Genomic DNA, 19,472 nt, shown 5'->3' with positions numbered 1-19,472 from the left:
GCATTCATTAGGCATTCTCTCAGACTAGGAATGAGCAAAGGTTATGAGCAATTCAAGAAAGTAGTAGTAATATTTATTACGGTCACCGACCAGCACAGTAATTTGCATTACATCATTAATGTTTAAAATATTTTAAAGAAATTTAAATAAACTAAAATTCAAGAAATATTTTCCAACATCACTTATATTATGTTGAAACTTTAAAAGTAAAAAAATATAAAATGAACTGAAACATGTTCCAGCAAAAATATATACTTTGAATTGACTGGGTGTTTTTTTTTTTTAAAAAAGAACTTTCCTTACTCGGTAAATGCACTCCCTAAAGTCTGGAGGACAGATTTCTAATAACCATAATTAGACAATAATAGCTGATTATACCTCAGCGCTAACTCAGTTTCCTACTCACGCTGAAAAGTCCAAGAGGCAGCCCAAACAAAACCAGAGATTTTCTGAAAAGATCTGTAACCAGTTACTGCAGCCTGATTATAGATTTCCATTAACAGAGAACATAAAGATCATTGTGAGTATCAATAGGGTAATGTTTGGGCCTGATATTTGGAAGAATGCAATTTACCTATGCTTCATTCATTAAAAAATGGCGACAGAAGTTGGGCAATTACAACTTTAGATTAGATCAGGCATCCCCAAACTTCGGCCCTCCACATGTTTTGGACTACAATTCCCATCTTCTCCGACCACTGGTCCTGTTAGCTAGGGATCATGCGAGTTGTAGGCCAAAACATCTGGAGGGCCGCAGTTTGGGGATGCCTGGATTAGATCCTTCATATACTAGTGAATAGGGACGCGGGTGCCACTGTGTGTTAAACCACAGAGCCTAGGGCTTGCCGATCAGAAGGTCAGCAGTTCGAATCCCCGCAACAGGGTGAGCTCCCGTTGTTTGGTCCCAGCTCCTGCCAACCTAGCAGTTTGAAAGCACGTCAAAGTGCAAGTAGATAAATAGGTACCACTCCGGCAGGAAGGTAAACGGTATTTCCGTGCGCTGCTCTGGTTTGCCAGAAGCAGCTTAGTTATGCTGCCCACATGACCCAGAAGCTGTACGCTGGTTCCCTTGGCCAATAAAGCGAGATGAGCACCGCAACCCCAGAGTTGTCCGCGACTGGACCTAATGGTCAGGGGTCCCTTTACCTTTTATACTAGTGAATATTCATAATTTGTTGCAAGTGAACTATAAACAGTGTAGAGCTGGTGTTACTATTGGGCAGAATGAACAGTTACCCCCAAACCGCTGATCTGGGATGTCATGAAAGGGTAACAAATGTTCGATTATTTAATTGATTAGATGTGCTTGTAGGATTTTCTACCTCAGGTACCAAAATAACTTGGCCAGTCTTGGGTAACTTGACTTGGGGAGGGGTGAGTGTCATTTGCTGTTCTATCTCAGGCAGTAAAGTATATTAGTCTGCTCTGAAACAGTGGTTTCATGCAGTACATAATATACCACTGTTATACAACAGTATTATACAATTATTATACAATTTTATCATGGCAAAGATCATTCTATTCCCAAGTAAATCCATGTAGCAAAAGTCCCTTCTAATTCTAATTTAAAGCTTCCCATTTGCAGGTTCACCTCATTTATGGCTTCCTGTTGGCCAAAACTGGAGGATTAGTGGCTAAAAGCCTCTTTAACTTCTCTCAGTGCTAGTTTCTTTTCCACTGGCAGGATTTAATTATTGACTTGTTTGTTTGTTTTCAATTGCACTAAAGTGTTTTTACTTTGCTATTAAAAATAATATAAAGAATGAAAGGAAATAAAATAGTTAAAATATTCCCCTTCCATGGGAAGATAAACCTAAATAGGGGCAATTTAGAGAGACAATTCAAAAGACAAATCGGAGGCTGTTAAAACAAACAAGTTACTGGGTCCAACGGCACCCACCCAAGAGTTCCTAAAGAACTCAAATGTGAAACCAGTGATCTTCTAACAAAAATATGTAACTTGTCCCTAAGATTAGCATCCATATTTAAGGACTGGAAACTGGCCAGTGTAATACTGTTTTAAAAAAGGAAGCCTGGGAGATTCAAGAAATTACAGACCAGTTCATGTGATGTCTACTCCAGGAAAAATAGTAGAATGCATTTTTAAAGATATGGTTACCAAGCGCATAGAACATGGGTAGGCAAACTAAGACCCGGGGCCCGGATCCAGCCCAATCACATTCTTAATCCGGCCCGCGGATGGTCCGGGAATCAGCATGTTTTTACATGAGTAGAATGTGTCCTTTTATTTAAAATGCATCTCTGGGTTATTTGTGGGGCATAGGAATTCGTTCATTATTATTTTTCAAAATATTGTTCGGCCCCCCCACAAGGCCCTGCTGAAAAAGGTTGCTGACCCCTGGCATAGAAGAACAAGTCTTGCTGAAGAGGTAGCATAGATTTTGTAAAGATATGTCTAGTCTAACTAACCTGTTAAAATGACAATAAGCCTATAGATACAAATAATTAAGTGTACTTAGCTGTGTACTCAGGCTTTCAAAAAGCTGTCAATGAAGTCCCTCACCAAAGAGTCCTGAGTAAACCTAGCAGTCATGGAACAGGAGAAATCCACTTATAGATCAGTAATTGATCAGGGGACAGAAAGCAGAGAACATGAATAAATTGAGTTTTTAGAATGGATTGGTGTTCAGTTGTGTATATTCCTTCAAGTCTCAGTATTATGTATAATGATCAGGAGCTATGGCTGAGCCGGGAGGTGGCCAAATTTACTGATGACATCAAGTTCTTCATAGGGATAATAAAAAGGGGGCGGGATTATGAGGAACTACAAAAAGATCATTCTGAACTAGGTGTATGATCATTAAAACGGAAAATGTGATTTGACGTAAGCAAGTGTAAAGCTTCATTGTATAGTGGTACCTCTACTTACGAATTTAATGCGTTCCGAACACACATTTGTAAGTCGAAAAAAATTGTAAGTCGAATCCCATAGGAATGCATTGGGAGAAAAAATTCGTAAGTAGAAGCAACCCTATCTAAAAATTCGTAAGTAGAAAAAATCCTATCTAAACCGCATCCAAGATGGCGGACGGAGCTCCATTCGTAAGTAGAAGCATTCGTAAGTAGAGTTATTCGTAAGTAGAGGTACCACTGTATAACGCTGTGTTCTAGTAGTATTGGAGGGTGCTATCTATACCCACTTTTTGCACACCATGCATAATTTTATAAACCTATATCATGTCCCCCTTAACCTTTTTTTTCTAAACTGAAAAATCGCAATGTGGAACTCTGCAAAAAGTGGGAAAGGATTGCAATTCAAGAGGAAGGAGCTAATGTGGATGCATGAGGAAGATAAATGTTTCCCCTCATTTGCAGAGACATAGTTTAATAGGCAGTCCTGTATTAGGAAGTTTTTAATGTTTGATGTTTTATTATGTGTTGATATATGCTGTAAGCCGCCCAGAGTGACCGGGGAAACCCAGCCAGTTGGTCAGGGTATAATTATTATCATTATTAATATTATTATTCTTAATGATCACTAAAACAAACAAAAAAGGAGCAAACATACTCATGTCTTTTTCAAAACAAAAAACCACCAGCATTTCCAGCAGAGACAGGAGAAAACATAGGCCAACCAAAGAGGATTTAGTCAACTATATGAACTGATTATAGGGCTGGGTTGGTTGTGACTTGTTTGAACAACTGAGAGATGCTTAAAGTGGGCATGGCAATTTTTTGTGCATAGTTTAACATCATCCATTACTTTGGGTGGTGCACTAGTAAACAGATGACAGAAGAAAAAATGTATGTTGAATGGGGGGAAAACAACTTTGTTCAATGATTAAGGCTTGTGCTAGTGTGTTTCAAAGAATGCAAAGAAACCACAGCTCTTGAGATGTTTAAGAGCAAACAGGAGAACAAGAACAAAAAACTGGAATGGTTGAATTCAGGAGTGTTGGGGAATGTAAGCCTGCACCATTGCTTAATAGGTTCTTTCCAGCTCTAAAATCAGCTGTTTCTGTACTCCATGTCAATTACACTCACAGACCAGAGTTGCTGGCATTAAGTCATTATTAGGCTAGTGGAGGATGAAAAGCTACTCTTGTGGTGAGTCACTTCGTGAGGCTGCAGTACATCCTGATCTGATAAACAGTAAATTCAACAACACAATGTAGTTGACCTTATTTAACCCAGGCCCAGCAGGTTTCAGGAAAATGCCCTCCTGAAATCTTCTGTGTCTCACACAATTGCTTGCTTTTCAGCACATGCATATAATGTGATGCACAGGAAAACCTTACAATCACTAAACAAACTTGCTGCTGTATGGGGGGAGACCAGTACAACATGTCCAAATTTGTAGGAGAAGCATTCAAAAGGAAGTGGGAAAGGTTTAACAAAGCAGCACCTTCCCTAATTCATGACAGCAGGCTTTATTTTTAGCAAAATATTATTCAAGATTTGCACCATCAAGCGTGAGGCCAGAATATAGTTTATGTAGGAAAAGTCTCTCATCTATTGGGTGATGGGTTTCTTTTTTAAAAAAACCCAACAACATTGATTACCCAAACTGCTCTTACACGGGGCTCTCAGTGGTTTCCATCCATATTACTGATGCTACTTAGATTTGCTAATGCTGTAGCACCTAGTATTCGCAGAATATTAAATGGTCCCATATATTGGATGTTTGTGAGGAGCTTTGATGGTGCTTGCTTACATTGAAGACAAAATAAACTTTTGAAGGGAGACTCTTCATTAGGTGATGAAGGGATTAAAGAGCTCGTGTGAGCTCAGAGTGAGGCCTCTGAACTCTGCACCCTTCCTCCTCTTCAGGTTATGCTCTTCTCTCCTTCTTTGCCCCCTCAACCAGCAGTGTGGTGTGGTTTACCACACCAGCTGTCACCGCCAACGCAACGTGAGCCTTGAGACGCTTTGTGAGGCTGGGACCAGAAAAATGCACCTGGGGCCCTTGCACGCAAAGTAGGATCTATGCATTGTGCAGGATCTACAATTATGTAGCTAGAAATATAAAAGTAACCACTGTATATAAATGTACTAATTTAGAGATGCATGCACAAAACAGTAGGCACCATGCAGCTATCTACAGCAGATTTCCCCAACCTGGTGCCCTATAGATGTTTAGGATTACAACTCTCATCATACCTAGCCAGCATAGCCAACAGTCAGGGACGATGGGAGTTGTAGTCTCAAACATCTGGAGGTTGGTGATTGCTACTTTATTTATTTAAAAGGCTTCTATATCTCTTTATCAGGCAAGCCTGCCTCTCAAAGCAATTTACAAATAAATATATGATTAAACATTTAACATCTGACTCAAGTGAGGCTGTGCAAGCCTGGGTGGGCTTCATAACAGCCTATAATAAACTGAGCTTGAATCCTGGTAAGGAGGAAAGCCTGTAAGTGGTTCCTAAATCCAGGAGATAAGACAAATTCTGGTTCTGGTTCTGATTGGGGTTGCTTTGTACTGCAGTGTACTCTATGGGGCTTCTCCTGTTTTTGATCCTGAAGCAGCAATCAGTGCTGAATGCAGCAGCCCAACTGCTGGTGCAGACTTCCTACCAAGTGCATATAACACCTTGTCTTAAGGCTCTGTCTACCTATGTGTCACCAAGCCAAATTCAAGGTCTTAGTGTATAAAGCCATGAACAGCTTGGGACCCCCTTTGCCCCATATATACTAGTCTGGCTTGGGGTGTTAAATATACCAGTCCGGTTTGGGGTGTTCCTGTGCCTGAGTTGTGGAAATCCTTGACTATGAATTGTTCTTGTTCCATTTGGAATGGTTTTAGATATTTTGTCATTGCAGTGGTTTTATAGCTGTATATCCTATTATTGTAACCTGCCCTAGGACCTTATGTTGAAGGGCAGGTGATAAACCTGATAAACAAACAAACAGACAGACAGACAGACAATACAATATTAAGCAAGCACCATCTGTACTTTGTTTTGAATGCCTTTTAAAGCCCTTCTGTTTACACGAGCCCTTTCTGATGTACAGTATAGCTTAATACACATATTATTGTTGCTCGCTGTCCAAATGTTAAGTATTTTTATGCTGTTTTATGGATGTGTTAGGTTCACTGCCTAGATACGTTATTCTCTGGTATATAAAACAAGCAAGTATCAAATTACATATATATACACAGTATAAGACTAAAGAGTCTATTTATAATTACAGCCCAACATCCAGCATCCTCTGCTCCCCAAATATCACAATAAAGAAATGAGTATTTAAAACCTGTTTGAAAGACCTCAGAGATAGTTCAGTTCCAAAACTAATCTATATGAAGAAGAAGAAGAAGAAGAAGAAGAAGAAGAAGAAGAAGAAGAAGAAGAAGAAGAAGAAGAAGAAGAAGAAGAAGAAGAAGAAGAAGAAGTAGTTTGGATTTGATATCCCGCTTTATCACTACCCAAAGGAGTCTCAAAGCGGCTAACATTCTCCTTTCCCTTCCTCCCCCACAGCAAACACTCTGTGAGGTGAGTGGGGCTGAGAGACTTCGAAGAAGTGTAACTAGCCCAAGGTCACCCAGCAGCTGCATGTGAAGGAGCAGAGACACGAACCCGGTTCCCCAGATTATGAGTCTACCGCTCTTAACCACTATACCACACTGGCTCTACCTACCCACCAGTTGGCTGATGTACCTACCCACCCACCAGTTGGCTGATGCTGTCAGATGAGACATTGTCAATCACTTGTTCAGCGGTTTCAATTCTTTGATTGGTTCTGTCAAAGCTGACAATGTCAGAAATCTGCTAAAGGGTGTGTATGGAATTCCCAGTCCAGCAATGGGAACCACATAAAAAGCATCTGGTGCTGGATAAGGGAGTTAAAATCAGGAACCATAAGCACAACATCCATTTGCATAAGCAATTCCTGATCTAGCAGAGCACAGGTGGTTGGGTATCCTGTATATAATTGATATCTTACTACCACATACTGCTTGAGAAGTCAATTTTCTAATAAGAATTTTGGAGACTTACACAAAACTTTCTGTACTTAGTACAATGTTCAGAAAGGTTGCACACCATTTAACAACCCTCACTACAGACAAAACAGTCAATAAATTTAAAATTTAACAAATCTTTAATTTCCCCCATCTTTGGCAAACGTAATCCACAAAACTGATACCTTCCTCTTTTTAAAACAAGATGTGAAGCATCACTACAATACTGCAACTGAACAGTTTCTAGTGAATAGTATGTTTAGTAATAAAATAAGGTTTAAGAGATTTTCCTCTTGGCGGGATCTCTTTGAGGAAGACAGAAAATGAAATCTGCAACTGATAAAAATGGATTCCCATATGTGTGCAGCCTAAAGACTTAGAGTGGATATCATTAAACCTGGGTTTTTATTTTATTCCATACCTGTTACCATACAAACAGTAATTTGAAAAACATGCTCAACAAATTCATAATCTGGATCCTATTCAGAACAGATATTTTGCATTTACCTTTGGGATTCCTGTGCAGTCAAGCCACTTCTGGAAAATGTTTTCAACTGACAGGCCATACCTTCCAAGAAAATTAAAAATTAACCTTATTCATGGAACATACATAAAATATGTCATTAAACAACAACTTTGTTAGAAACGAAGTTTGCAATCTAAACAGTGATATCTAAAACTGTTTTGAGCCTGGTTTTTTTCCTTTCTAATTACTAATGTCTGAGATCATGACACCTGAAAATGAAAAGCAGATTGGACTGTACACGTAAAAACGAGTGATGCATTCAGTGGTTATGGAAGCTGACAACATATGTTTAAGAAGCTCAAATGCACTGATGAAACATTTGGAAAGAATGGACAGGTGTTCTGCACTTCTTTTTGTGTGGCTTTTCCTCTTTAGTTTGCAAGAAGAGTGGAAAGGAATGAGGATCTGTTTAAGTGAAAATCAGAAATGGGCAGTAAAAAAACTGCCTGAGACTAATTAATCCAATCTCAATAGCTTTAGGTTTAGACTCTAAAATAATAATCTTGTGTGCTGGCCAAATACACCCCTATATCACATCAATTATTCCAAGCAAATGCAGAATGCACCTTTGAAGCATAACAGCCTGAAAATGGCAAAGGCTTCCATATTTACACTCGGAATAAAAATAGGTTCAGATAACATATTAGAAATAACTGCTGATATTCTTCTCCACCATTGTGTGATCAATCCCCGCCCCCCCCAATTTTCATAATATTTCTAACTGTGCTATAGAAAAGCAGAAACAAGTTCTGAGAAATATGATTAGCAAATGTTTACATTTTCCTGTACCGTGGGCACTGAATATTGTCCACAATGAGTAGCACACCTCACCATGAAAAAATATTTTTTTGCAATAATATGATTTTAGTTCTTAAAAGGATAAGTTCACTGGATGGGAACTGACAAGACCAGAAGCTCCTGCTCTAGTTAATTTCATACTTCGATTGCCTTCTAAGATACATGGGTAAGGAGCTGAAATAGCAGGGGGGAAAGACGACTTTGGGTTGAATTAGGCATTTGACAAAAGGCCAAGGCCAGGGAACCTAGCTCTCTGCTGAACATCTAAAAAATGGTGGGGAGGGCATGTCAGTGGTGGGTAATTGGTGCTTAGCTTCTCCCCTGCTTCTTCACTGCACTTCTGTCCCTCAACTGCATTTCTGAGATACATGTCCCCTGCAGATTGGACAAAAGCAGGCAAGGGAAGGCAATGAAGAGATAAACTGACAGAATTTAAAAACTGTAATTAGCTTTCAATGTTCCTTCCACTGTTCACACATCATATAGCAGTGGTGGCCAAACTTGGCCCTCCAGCTGTTTTGGGACTACAATTCCCATCATCCCTGATCACTGGTCCTGTTAGCTAGGGATGATGGGAGTTGTAGTCCCAAAACAGCTGGAGGGCCGAGTTTGGTCATCGCTGTCATATAGCAACGAACCCATGTTTGCCACAAAGTATACACTATGACGCAGGTGGCGCTGTGGGTTAAACCACAGAGCCTAGGGAATGCCGATCAGAAGGTTGGCGGTTCGAATCCCTGCAATGGGGTGAGCTCCCGTTGCTCGGTCCCAGCTCCTGCCAACCTAGCAGTTCGAAAGCACATCAAAGTGCAAGTAGATATTTAGTACCGCTACAGCAGGAAGGTAAACAGCATTTCCGTGTGCTGCTCTGGTTCGCCAGAAGTGGCTTTGTCATGCTGGCCACATGACCTGGAAGCCGTACGCCAGCTCCCTCGGCCAATAACACGGGATGAGCGCCGCAATCCCAGAGTCGGTCATGACTGGACCTAATGGTCAGGGGTCCCGGATGCCTGATGATCATCTTCCAAAGCAACTACTCTATTCCAAACTTAAAATGGAAAGTGTAATGCTGGTGGTCAACAAAAGGGGTTTAAAGACTATCTCAAGGCAAATCTTTTAAAATGTAGTATAAACACTGACAACTGGGAAACACTGGCCTGCGAGCACTCCAGTTGGAGAACAGCTTTTACTAAAGGTGTCATGGGCTTTGAAGAAACTCGATCTCAGGACGCAAGGGAGAAACGTGCTAAGAGGAAGGCACGCTTGGCAAATCCACACCGTGATCAACTCCCGCCTAGAAACCAATGTCCCCACTGTGGAAGGATGTGTGGATCCAGAATTGGCCTCCACAGTCACTTACAGACCCATTGTTAAAACCGTGTTTATGGAAGGCAATCTTTGCTCGGCTATGAGTGATCACCAAAGAAGAAGACGACCTATACACTATGACAATTGAACCTGTAAAAACATGTTTTTGTATGTTGCTTTTAGCTTTACCAAGCTACATTATAAGGTAGCATGGCACTTTTTACACCTAAAAATGGGAATAATGCAGAGTCCCACAAGGAAAGGGAAGTTCAGGGCAGGTGATAAATCTGCAAGTGAGATGACACGGACCAAGTTAAAAAGGCAGCCAACATCCAGGGCAACTTGGTTCTGTATCTCTTCTCTTAAGATTTTTCAGTGCAGGGAATACCTTGTCTCCTCATAAATATTTAGATAAGAAGGCAAGCTAAAAGTAAAAAGCATTTCCTGGAATGTCAAAGGAGCTGTAATTTAACATTTGCTTATAAACTCAGCACTTTCCCAGACACTTAGATTGTCCATTAACCAGATGCAACAAGAGTAACACAACTTAGGAGAAAGGTGCCACTGGAAGGAATTTTTTTTATTTTGTTTCGACTACGTCAGACCAACACGGCTGCCTACCTGCCTAATTTAAGCGAGCCTCTGAAGAAGGTTCTGTTAACAAAGAATAATGAATTTGTGTGTTTTGTACAACTGAGGCAAAGAAATCACGTTCCTCAAATGGAAGAAGCTCCCCCTGGATCCAACCAATGTGCCAAATACAAAGTGTTATATCCAATAGTGGCTTTGACTTAAAGGAAAGCACTTTTGCTCACACTAGTCAAGGCACTGATTGTCACCAATCCCCCTACTCACTAAAGTCTACTGCTCACCCTAAAAACTGCTGCCCAAGGGCTGGGTGATGCTTCAGAATATAATGGGATATGGCACAGAGGTCTGCATTAGGTAAGAGGATTTGACAATAATAATAATAATAATATGAGTGTCTCAACTTGCATGAAAGGAAGCAGCCAAATAACTGACTTCCGTGAAAAGCCTTGGAAAAAATGAAGCCATAATTCCTATATAAAGGCTGTATCTACATGCAAACATAAACCATTTTGTACATTTCCGAGGATTGCATTAAAATAACAGCCCTGTGAAGGAGTCTAAAGATTCTGAAAATCCACAAAAAAACAATAATTGCCAAGATTGCTTTGAATAAGTTGTGACACTAAGCCATCTTAAGACTGATAGAGAAATACAGTACTGTATAGCCAAATACACAAATGCTGGCTTACAAGCAGAAAATATTTCAATATTGACATAGCATGTTATGTTTTATAACTTAGAAAACAGGCAAGAGTCATACTTTATTAATAGCTAAAACAAATGCTTTGAATAGAGAAAATAGGAAGAGAAGAGCAACTACACCCATCCACTGTTGTGATAAAATTCTGGAAATACAAAAGTAAAATTCATAAGCAGTGCAAAAAGTTTTCTTTCAAGGCATGTTCATGCGAAGGCAGAAATGGCTCAGAAATTTCTAGTGAGGTGAATGAACTTCAGCTGAACCATGGAGGCAACCCACTGACTAAGAACACTGGTTGCCTCAGTTATAGAGTTTTCTTTCAACACTAGCCTTTCCCCATCAGATCATGTGCCTTAAAGTATCCTAGAAAAAACACTTAGGCATCCTCGGAATACAAAAATGTCAGGAAATTACAACCACGCATGTCTGATTGCTATGGAAATTATTGTATTTAAAGATGAACGTAAGCACATAGACTATAGATCAAACTTTATTTCTTTATTTGCATTTGCATTTTGTATTTTTCTGTTGTGAACCACCATGGGATCTTTGGATGAAGGGCAGTATACAAATTTAATTAAACAATTGTTGTTGTTGTTTTATATTCCACCTTTTATAAAATTTCTCACAAGGCAGAAAACATTCCTTCCATATTTACACAGAGCACTGAATTATTAGTTGGTTTAGGTGTAGAATTTTTAATATTTAAGTCTCATGATACCTTTTATGCAGGAAGTATATGCTATCTGTATGTGAAACATATTTTGAAATGGCTTTTGTTAACTACTAATACCTTGAGATGCCCATTTTACAGTTATTCTGAGCAATAAGAACATAATCTGAAGGTAACATTTCGAAGTTAAAAGTAATAACTTGACACTATTTGTTTACCATTTTTGCCAAGAGCAGATGTAAGATGATGATGATGATGATAATAATAATAATGATAATAATAATAATAATAATAATAATAATAATAATAATAGGTAAAGGTAAAGGGGCCCCTGACCATCAGGTCCAGTCGTGTCCGACTCTGGGGTTGCGGTGCTCATCTCGCTCTATAGGCTGAGGGAGCCAGCGTTTGTCCGCAGACAGGGATTCGAACCACCGACCTTCTGATCAGCAAGCCCTAGACTCTGTGATTTAAACCACAGCGCCACCTGGGTCCCAATAATAGTAATAGTAATAGTAATAGTAATAGTAATAGTAATAGTAATAATAATAATTTAGTTATACCCCGCCCATCTGGCTGGGCTTCCCTAGCCACTCTGGGCAACTTCCAACAAAATATTAAAATACAGTAATCCATCAAACATTAAAAGCTTCCCTAAACAGGGCTGCCTTCAGATGTCTTCTAAAAGTCTGGTAGTTAGTCTTCTCTTTCACATCTGGTGGGAGGGCATTCCACAGCGTGGGTACCACTACGAGAAGGCCCTCTGCCTGGTTCACTGTAACTTGGCTTCTCGCAGTGAGTGAACCACCAGAAGGCCCTCGGCTCTGGACCTCAGTGTCCAGGTAGAACGATGGGGATGGAGACGCTCCTTAAGGTATACTGGACCGAGGCCGTTTAGGGCTTTAAAGGTCAGCACCAACACTTTGAATTGTGCTCGGAAATTAAAGTGAAACTAACAAGCTGCACAAGTTGTACAGAACTAAAGGGGTAAGATCTACCGAAATGAGCAGCATAGCACCCAGTGAATCCATAGAGCTTGAAGGTGCCCAGCACAGACAGGCTACATTGGCAGGCCTGGTGCATGCCACCAAACATCCCTCTGCCAAACATCCAGCCAATGCAGCTCCATATATCAAGGAGATGTCCTTTCTCTATCAGCTGGTTGCAGCCAATGCTGAGGTTGTGTTGTGTTCCGGGGCTGGGACGGTGCTGCAGAGCATAGGCCCCACTGCTTTACAGTTGCCAGTGCATGGATCAGTACACTTGTCAAGGATCAGCAACCCTTGTTAAATGTATATAAGCATATAGGTATATGAAGATATATACTAGGGGTCCCCCAACTAAGGCCCGGGGGCCGGATGCGGCCCAATCGCCTCCTAAATCTGGCCCGCGGACGGTCCAGGAATCAGCATGTTTTTACATGAGTGGAATGTGTCCTTTTATTTAAAATGCATCTCTGGGTTATTTGTGGGGCCTGCCTGGTGTTTTTACATGAGTGGAATGTGTCCTTTTATTTAAAATGCATCTCTGGGTTATTTGTGTGGCATGGGAATTTGTTCATATTTTTCCCCAAAATATAGTCCGCCCCCCCCCCCAAGGTCTGAGGGACAAAAAGTTTGAAAAAGTTTGCTGAACCCTGATATATACAGGTGAAACTCGGAAAATGAGAATATCGTCGAAAAGTGCATTTATTTCAGTAACACAACTTAAAAGGTGAAACCAATATATGAGATAGATGTATGACATGCAAAGCAAGATATGTCAAGCCTTTATTTGTTGTAATTGTAATTATTTGTCGTTAGGCAGGTCAATAAATGGAATGTAATTAATGAAATGTAGTAGCAATGTTTATTTTTGTATTATTGTAACTATTTCTTTTATTACTGTGAAATTCCAAAAGAAACCATTTGTAAAAATTGAAAGAAAAATAAAAAATAATAAGTTGCATTACTGAAATGAATGCACTTTTTGACGATATTCTAATTTTCCGAGTTTCACCTGTATATGTAGTTTCATTGCACTTGAATGCAGCCAATTCAGTGCAAGCCAACAATGCAAAAATAACTGCAGTTGGTGTATGGCTCTATATAATCTCTTTGGTTTCACTTTATTGATTCAGATATCCAATATTAGAAGAACAACTTTATGCCAAAAGAATAAGCCACATAAAATAATTAGTGTGCCCTGTATAAGCAGATCCACAATGCAACAGCATTCATTGTATAAACATTAAGTGGTCTAGATATTTCCCTTACACTTACAACACATAATGTGATTGCTGGGGACCACAGTAATGGTGAACTGTTGAATTTAGGACAAGGTTTGCCAAAATTCATGGTCATCTTAGGAATATGATGCAAAATGATCGCAGATGCATATTGAAAAAAGAAAGGAAACTGGGAATGTGTTGTCCCTTCCAAGAAAAACACATTTCCTAGCTTCAGTATTGGAAAAGACTGAATAAATATACTGGCTAGGATCCCAAAAACTGCTTAAGCTCATACAAAAATTTCACACCAGTCCAGTGGAATTTTTGACAGTTTCCTTTGAACAATGTCCGCCAATGCAGTATCTATCACGAGCTGGTTTTGAAACACCCCTTGATTTCAGAAGAAGCTTGCCATGAAGCATAATGGCTTGGTGTTACCAAAAACACAAAACAAGAACTCCAAGTCCAAAGTTCCCTTTGGCTCACAGAACTAGTTGCATGGCTTTTTGAATACTGACCAATATTTTTAAATATGTGAATACATTCCAGTAGCGACAATATTTGGTTATTATGCACATACTTCATTTCAGATGGACAAAGTATAACTCTTCTCCCATATTATACTAGCAAATGAAATGTGTTTAGAAATGAGTGGGAAAATACGGTTGCCACTACAGGGAGCAGGTGAAAGTGTGGTTTTAGACAAACATCATGTTCTGTTGCTCTTGGCATCACACTGTATCTTTTTACCATATATAAAGCTGGCAGCATAGTATATTCACGGCTATACAGTAAATTATCATAAAACTAAAAACTTCTCCATACTTTCTTAAGGGGGAAGTTGAATAAACAGCTATTACAACCTTCTTATTTAAAATTAAAATGTTTCTGGCACATTCTTAGATCCCAACCTGGCCTCCAATTTTAAATCAAAATTGATACAAATAAGAAATAGGAGAATCAAGTTTATTCAAAGATCTAAGAACATCAATAAAATCAAAACATACTAATTAACTAGGTATCTCGATTCCCCCCCCCCAAACATTGGGGGTTAGATATCCATATTATTTCAATAATTTAGGTTTTTCACAAAATGTTTATTTTATAAACCAAGGCTTCACAACAAAAGCTTCCACAATATAGTCAAACATCCTAGCAGAAACAAATTAATAGTAGAATAAATATACCACACATGACTGTTGGTGATCCAGCAGTCTGCTTTATGATAAAACGGTTAAACCAAACCATTGAATATCAGTTATGTTATAAAGAATATGAAAAAGATTTCCTAATGAAAAGAATTAGCTGATATCACTCTGATATCCTGCTTATGTGTTAGTGAGGCTAGACGTTTCCATAGAATTGTGAAAGTGTTTTAAAATCAAAGAACTACAAACTAATTCCAGTTTTAGAATATCAAATGCTTTCCATGATTTCTCTTTGCCTACATTTCTCTCTTCCTATAAAACAAATAATACTAATTAAGCTTATAGTGAAATCCTATACATATCTTCTCAGAAGTAAGTCCCATAGCTTTACTCCCAAGTAAACCTGTATAGGAATTCATCCACAATGTTTGTGCAGTTCACTGTAAGCTCTTGGGAGGGGCTATAAATGAGATCTGCAAATGAAGGGCAGTATACATACTAAATAAATAAATACCCTTGTTTATTTTATCAGATAGGAGACATGACAAACACATTGGGCAGAAGTCACCTAACAAACCCCTTCATAGCTTCTACTTGCCCAACAGGGACTCCCCTCTCCCTCCTTTGCCCACTCCCCAAATTTGGCACAAGGGCAAAAATGCACAAGGGGGAAGGCTAATTGTTCCATTTGGCAAGCTGATATGCTGATATGTCTGTGCATGCTATCTATAATAGCATAGCGCTGAATTCCACCCATTAAATTTTGTTGTCTGTGTATAAGTTGATGGAAGATTTATATACAAGCTTTTCATCTGCAAAGATTCTGGAGACAAAACCCTTTTTGAATATACACCGTACCCATTATGTTCTTTGTCTTTCTCAGGCTGATTCCGACCTACCGTTTTAGCTGTGGGATGTCCTCCAGTAATAAATGAAGAAAATCCTGGAAGAGTAACAAAAGACCACAGTTTAATAACATGAATTTAAAAATATACACTTAATACTTTAACTGTTTATTCTGTTTTACAACATTTAAAATAGACGTGGATATAATGTCAAGGCTTACAGACAGCTATCACAAGAGATCAGAACACTAGCAATGGCAACTAGAAAATTAAGAAGACGAAATACAGGAACAAAATAAGTCATAAGTAAGAAACAAACATACTTGTGCTGGGTGGATCATTCCCTCTATTTCCAAACTTCAGGTGTGGGTGCCTATCCTTCTGCAGCCACTACAGCTCCAAGTTGGTTTGGGGAAACACCATGATTTGCATACCTATTTAACACCATCATTTGATGTGACCTCTCCTCCTCCCAGAGGGGAGGAGTTGTGAGCGGGAGCCAGCTCCCGTGTCAGCAGGGGGGCGTGTTCGGCCCCCTGCATCAGCCTTTCCCTGCTGCCATGCCAAGCCCCTTCCGCCAACCAATAGGGCTGGCTTGGGGGCGGGTTTAGCCGCATTTAAGGGGCCACAGCAGCGCTGAGACCTCATTCAGCTTCCTGCTTTCTTCGGATCACCTGCCCACCCTCCCTTTAGATCAGTCTATGCTTTTGACCTTGATATGGACTTTGGTTGGTTGCCTTGGTTGCCCAAGGGGCCTGTTACGATTTTTTTTTCCATTTGGCAAATTGGCACAAGCCTCTTGGTTTCGCCTACCTCGTAGCAAATTGTCACAACTTTCCTGGTATTGGCGGTTAGGCATTGGAATATGTGCGGTGTGTTGGAGGGGAGGTTGTGGCCATCACCTACCTCTCCCCTTGTTTGGGTATTCCGTTAAAGGAATCCGGCAGTCATGGATCCTGTCCGATGCCCTGCTGGTGCCCCCGGTGACTTCTGGTGAAGCTTCCAGTTGTATTTGCATCAACAAGCTCCTCCCACTGGCTGTAACCCTTGAATGACCCCCCCACTGAGCTTGTTTGATCCAGTGCCTAAAGCCAATACCTCTCACATGCTGTAACCAATAAAGCTGTGGCCTTATTTAGCCCATTAACCTAAAATACTTGTGTCCTTGTGTCTTATTTATTCCCATGCGGGTGGCGGGTCCTCGACTCACAAATATATTTTAAAAAGACAAAATGCCAAAACTGCCCAGTAAGGACTCAATGTGCTCAACAGCCTTCAAATGCTGACTGACTGCTGAAGGGTAAGAAAATGTAGAACTTGGGATGACAGAGAGGGATGTAGTGACTTAGAAGAGGGACAGGATAACTTGCTACAACCTCGAGCGGAAACACACCACAATGCAACATTTTGTTGCAAGTCCCACTTGTATAAATAATTTACATTTCAAAAGCTTAAGTGTCAATATTTTATTTATTTTATTTTCATTTTCTATACTGCTTTATGTTTTTAAGAGTCTGGGCCCCGCCTCCTAGGCCAGGTGGAAATGGCCAGGCGATGTTCCTCTGGCCTCATGAGCAGCCTTTTTTAACCACCACAGAGAGAACAATTACAAAGACACCTACTGTATATTACTATATTTATATTGTGTGTGCATATTCAAAATTGCACTATCCAAAACAAATATTTATATCTAGACAAACACAATTTCACTATCCCCACCACAAAGGGATGCAATCCGCCTATTCTTATTGTGTAGTCAAATATGTAATTTGTTTATTGTATTGTTATTGGGTTGAAATCAGTGCTGCTGCTCAATGATGGAAGGCTCTTTGATTGAGTGGCTTTCATCAGTGGAATAGGCAAGGAACATGATTTTTGAATATTTCCTCTTCCTCTGCAGCTCCTGCCCCTCCAAATTAGTGTGTGTTGAAGGGCTCTTTGGGAGAGAGCAGGAGATCATGTGATAGGGATGCAGGAGGAATGTATGAAGCAGTAAAGAGAGTGTTTGCATATTGCAAGGACCCAAGGGGTTACAGAACTCCCGAGGCGTACATTTGGTTTCCCTACCACAATGTTTCTACGTGTGGTACATGCCAACTTTTTCACTTTTATGGAAGCAAGTAAAGGGGTGAACTTTGGGGTGCTATTAGAGCAGTTGGAGTAAACCTGCTCCTAGACCGTGGGAACACCCTCCTCCCATCATTAATAATTAAGTCTTCTATCTGCAGAGCCCTACATATACATACACAAATTCTGACTTGTTTTTTTGGGTCACATTAAAGTGTGTCATAAACTTTGGAACATAGAACGGAATGTTTGGAATTGGCATATTATTAAATTGTACTGTAATCATATTTGATTCATGGGCTAATCATTGGGCTGCATACCACGATGAAAATATTTTATCTCTGTAAGGCACATCTAGATAAAACAATTGCTAAGGACAAAATGTTGTTGCACACGTTCTCATTTCTTTTTGTTCCAGCTGAGTCAAATGTATCAGGGTAGTCTTTATTATCAAAATGCACCAGTACAATATGCCTTCCTGTTGGCAGACAGATGGAGACACTGAATACAAACAAATTTGATCCTAACTAGCCAAACAATAATAATCCCAAGTTGTCTAAATATTAAAATGCAAAAGCAATGATCCAATGGAGCAAATATTTCTGTCTGCCTGATGAAGTTTTAGTCAAAGAAAAAGCTTCAATCAACTCTGCAGTTTCTGAGTTCTAAAAGAATAGAACTGGAACAATACTTACTATGCTTTCTTGGAACAAAGAAGACACATTCATTTTCATGCTTGTATATCTACTTTAACTGAATCATGAAAATTCTATGTAGCCCGCAAAATACTTTCCATGAAGATAAGGATCAGTTAAAATGTAACTTGCAGAACACTTTCACACACAATAGAAAAGCTTAGATATTTTAGCATCTATATTAATAAGACTGAACTAATAATAAGATGCAAAATTATGATCTCAACAAATGAATCAGCACTACAGCTGGTTACTTGTTGAAGCAGATGTTACAATGAGAAAATTAAAATCTGTGAAGTATTTTATCCCTAAGATATTCATTTTTCATCACCAAACTAAACATCAACCTTAACTGCACTAGTGGAATCAACAAGTCATACTCATTTCTATTTATTTATAGTTACCAACACTCCATTCATTACACAAATTTCATCGAAAGGTGTTAGTCAATGGATTCTCTCACAGAAACCAGAATGGACTTTTAAAAAATCCTGCCCTTAAATTCCAGACTTTCTTGCTACTCAACTAAAATAAACAAAAACTACTATTAAAAACATACCGAGCATGCAGTCAAAATGAAGGAGAAAAGAGCAAACTGATTAATGTTTCACATGTGAAGTCATTTCCTTGCACCTGTGGCTCAGATCTAGGAAAAATACTACAAATGCCACTAGAAACAAGGCTAGTATTCAGAATGCAAGCAATTATTTATACTTTAGATGTTATACTCTGTTCTTCATAGTTTTAAATGCTGGGAATCCATCCCATTATTTTTTATGGTGTAGAGGAATACTAAACATTAAAACCTTTTAAAACTGTTATTTATTCTGCATCTGATGTTTGGTTAAAGATTCTTATTCATATTTATGCTAGGTAACCCATAAAAATCTGCATTTGCAGCCACATTTGTCTAGGTGTGCACATATATATTACCCCGTACAGAGGTATGCAGGCCAAATAATCAAATCTACAATTCAGAATCTCTGTACA

The 19,472-nt window shown here is 39.4% G+C and overlaps 1 protein-coding gene across 11 annotated transcripts in view; it reads right to left on the bottom strand.

Annotated features, from left to right (window-relative positions):
* AOPEP (aminopeptidase O (putative)) overlaps positions 1-19,472 on the bottom strand; it is a 196,330-nt gene that overhangs the window by 94,619 nt on the left and 82,239 nt on the right. For all 11 annotated transcript variants that reach the window (XR_015946220.1, XR_004691556.3, XR_015946224.1 and 8 more), the window contains 2 exons: positions 15,775-15,818; positions 7,430-7,490 (listed from right to left, as the gene is read on the bottom strand). Coding sequence is in view for 5 of the 11 variants with exons in the window: in XM_060280102.2 (XP_060136085.1) it covers positions 7,430-7,490; positions 15,775-15,818 (105 nt within the window). In the remaining 6 variants the exon portion in view is untranslated. The remainder of the gene's footprint in view (positions 1-7,429; positions 7,491-15,774; positions 15,819-19,472) is intronic.

This window comes from Zootoca vivipara, chromosome 10 (genome assembly GCF_965207765.1).
Source record: "Zootoca vivipara chromosome 10, rZooViv2.hap1.1, whole genome shotgun sequence".
NCBI classification, from domain to species: domain Eukaryota; kingdom Metazoa; phylum Chordata; class Lepidosauria; order Squamata; family Lacertidae; genus Zootoca; species Zootoca vivipara.
This window is presented reverse-complemented; position numbering and strand designations above follow the sequence as displayed.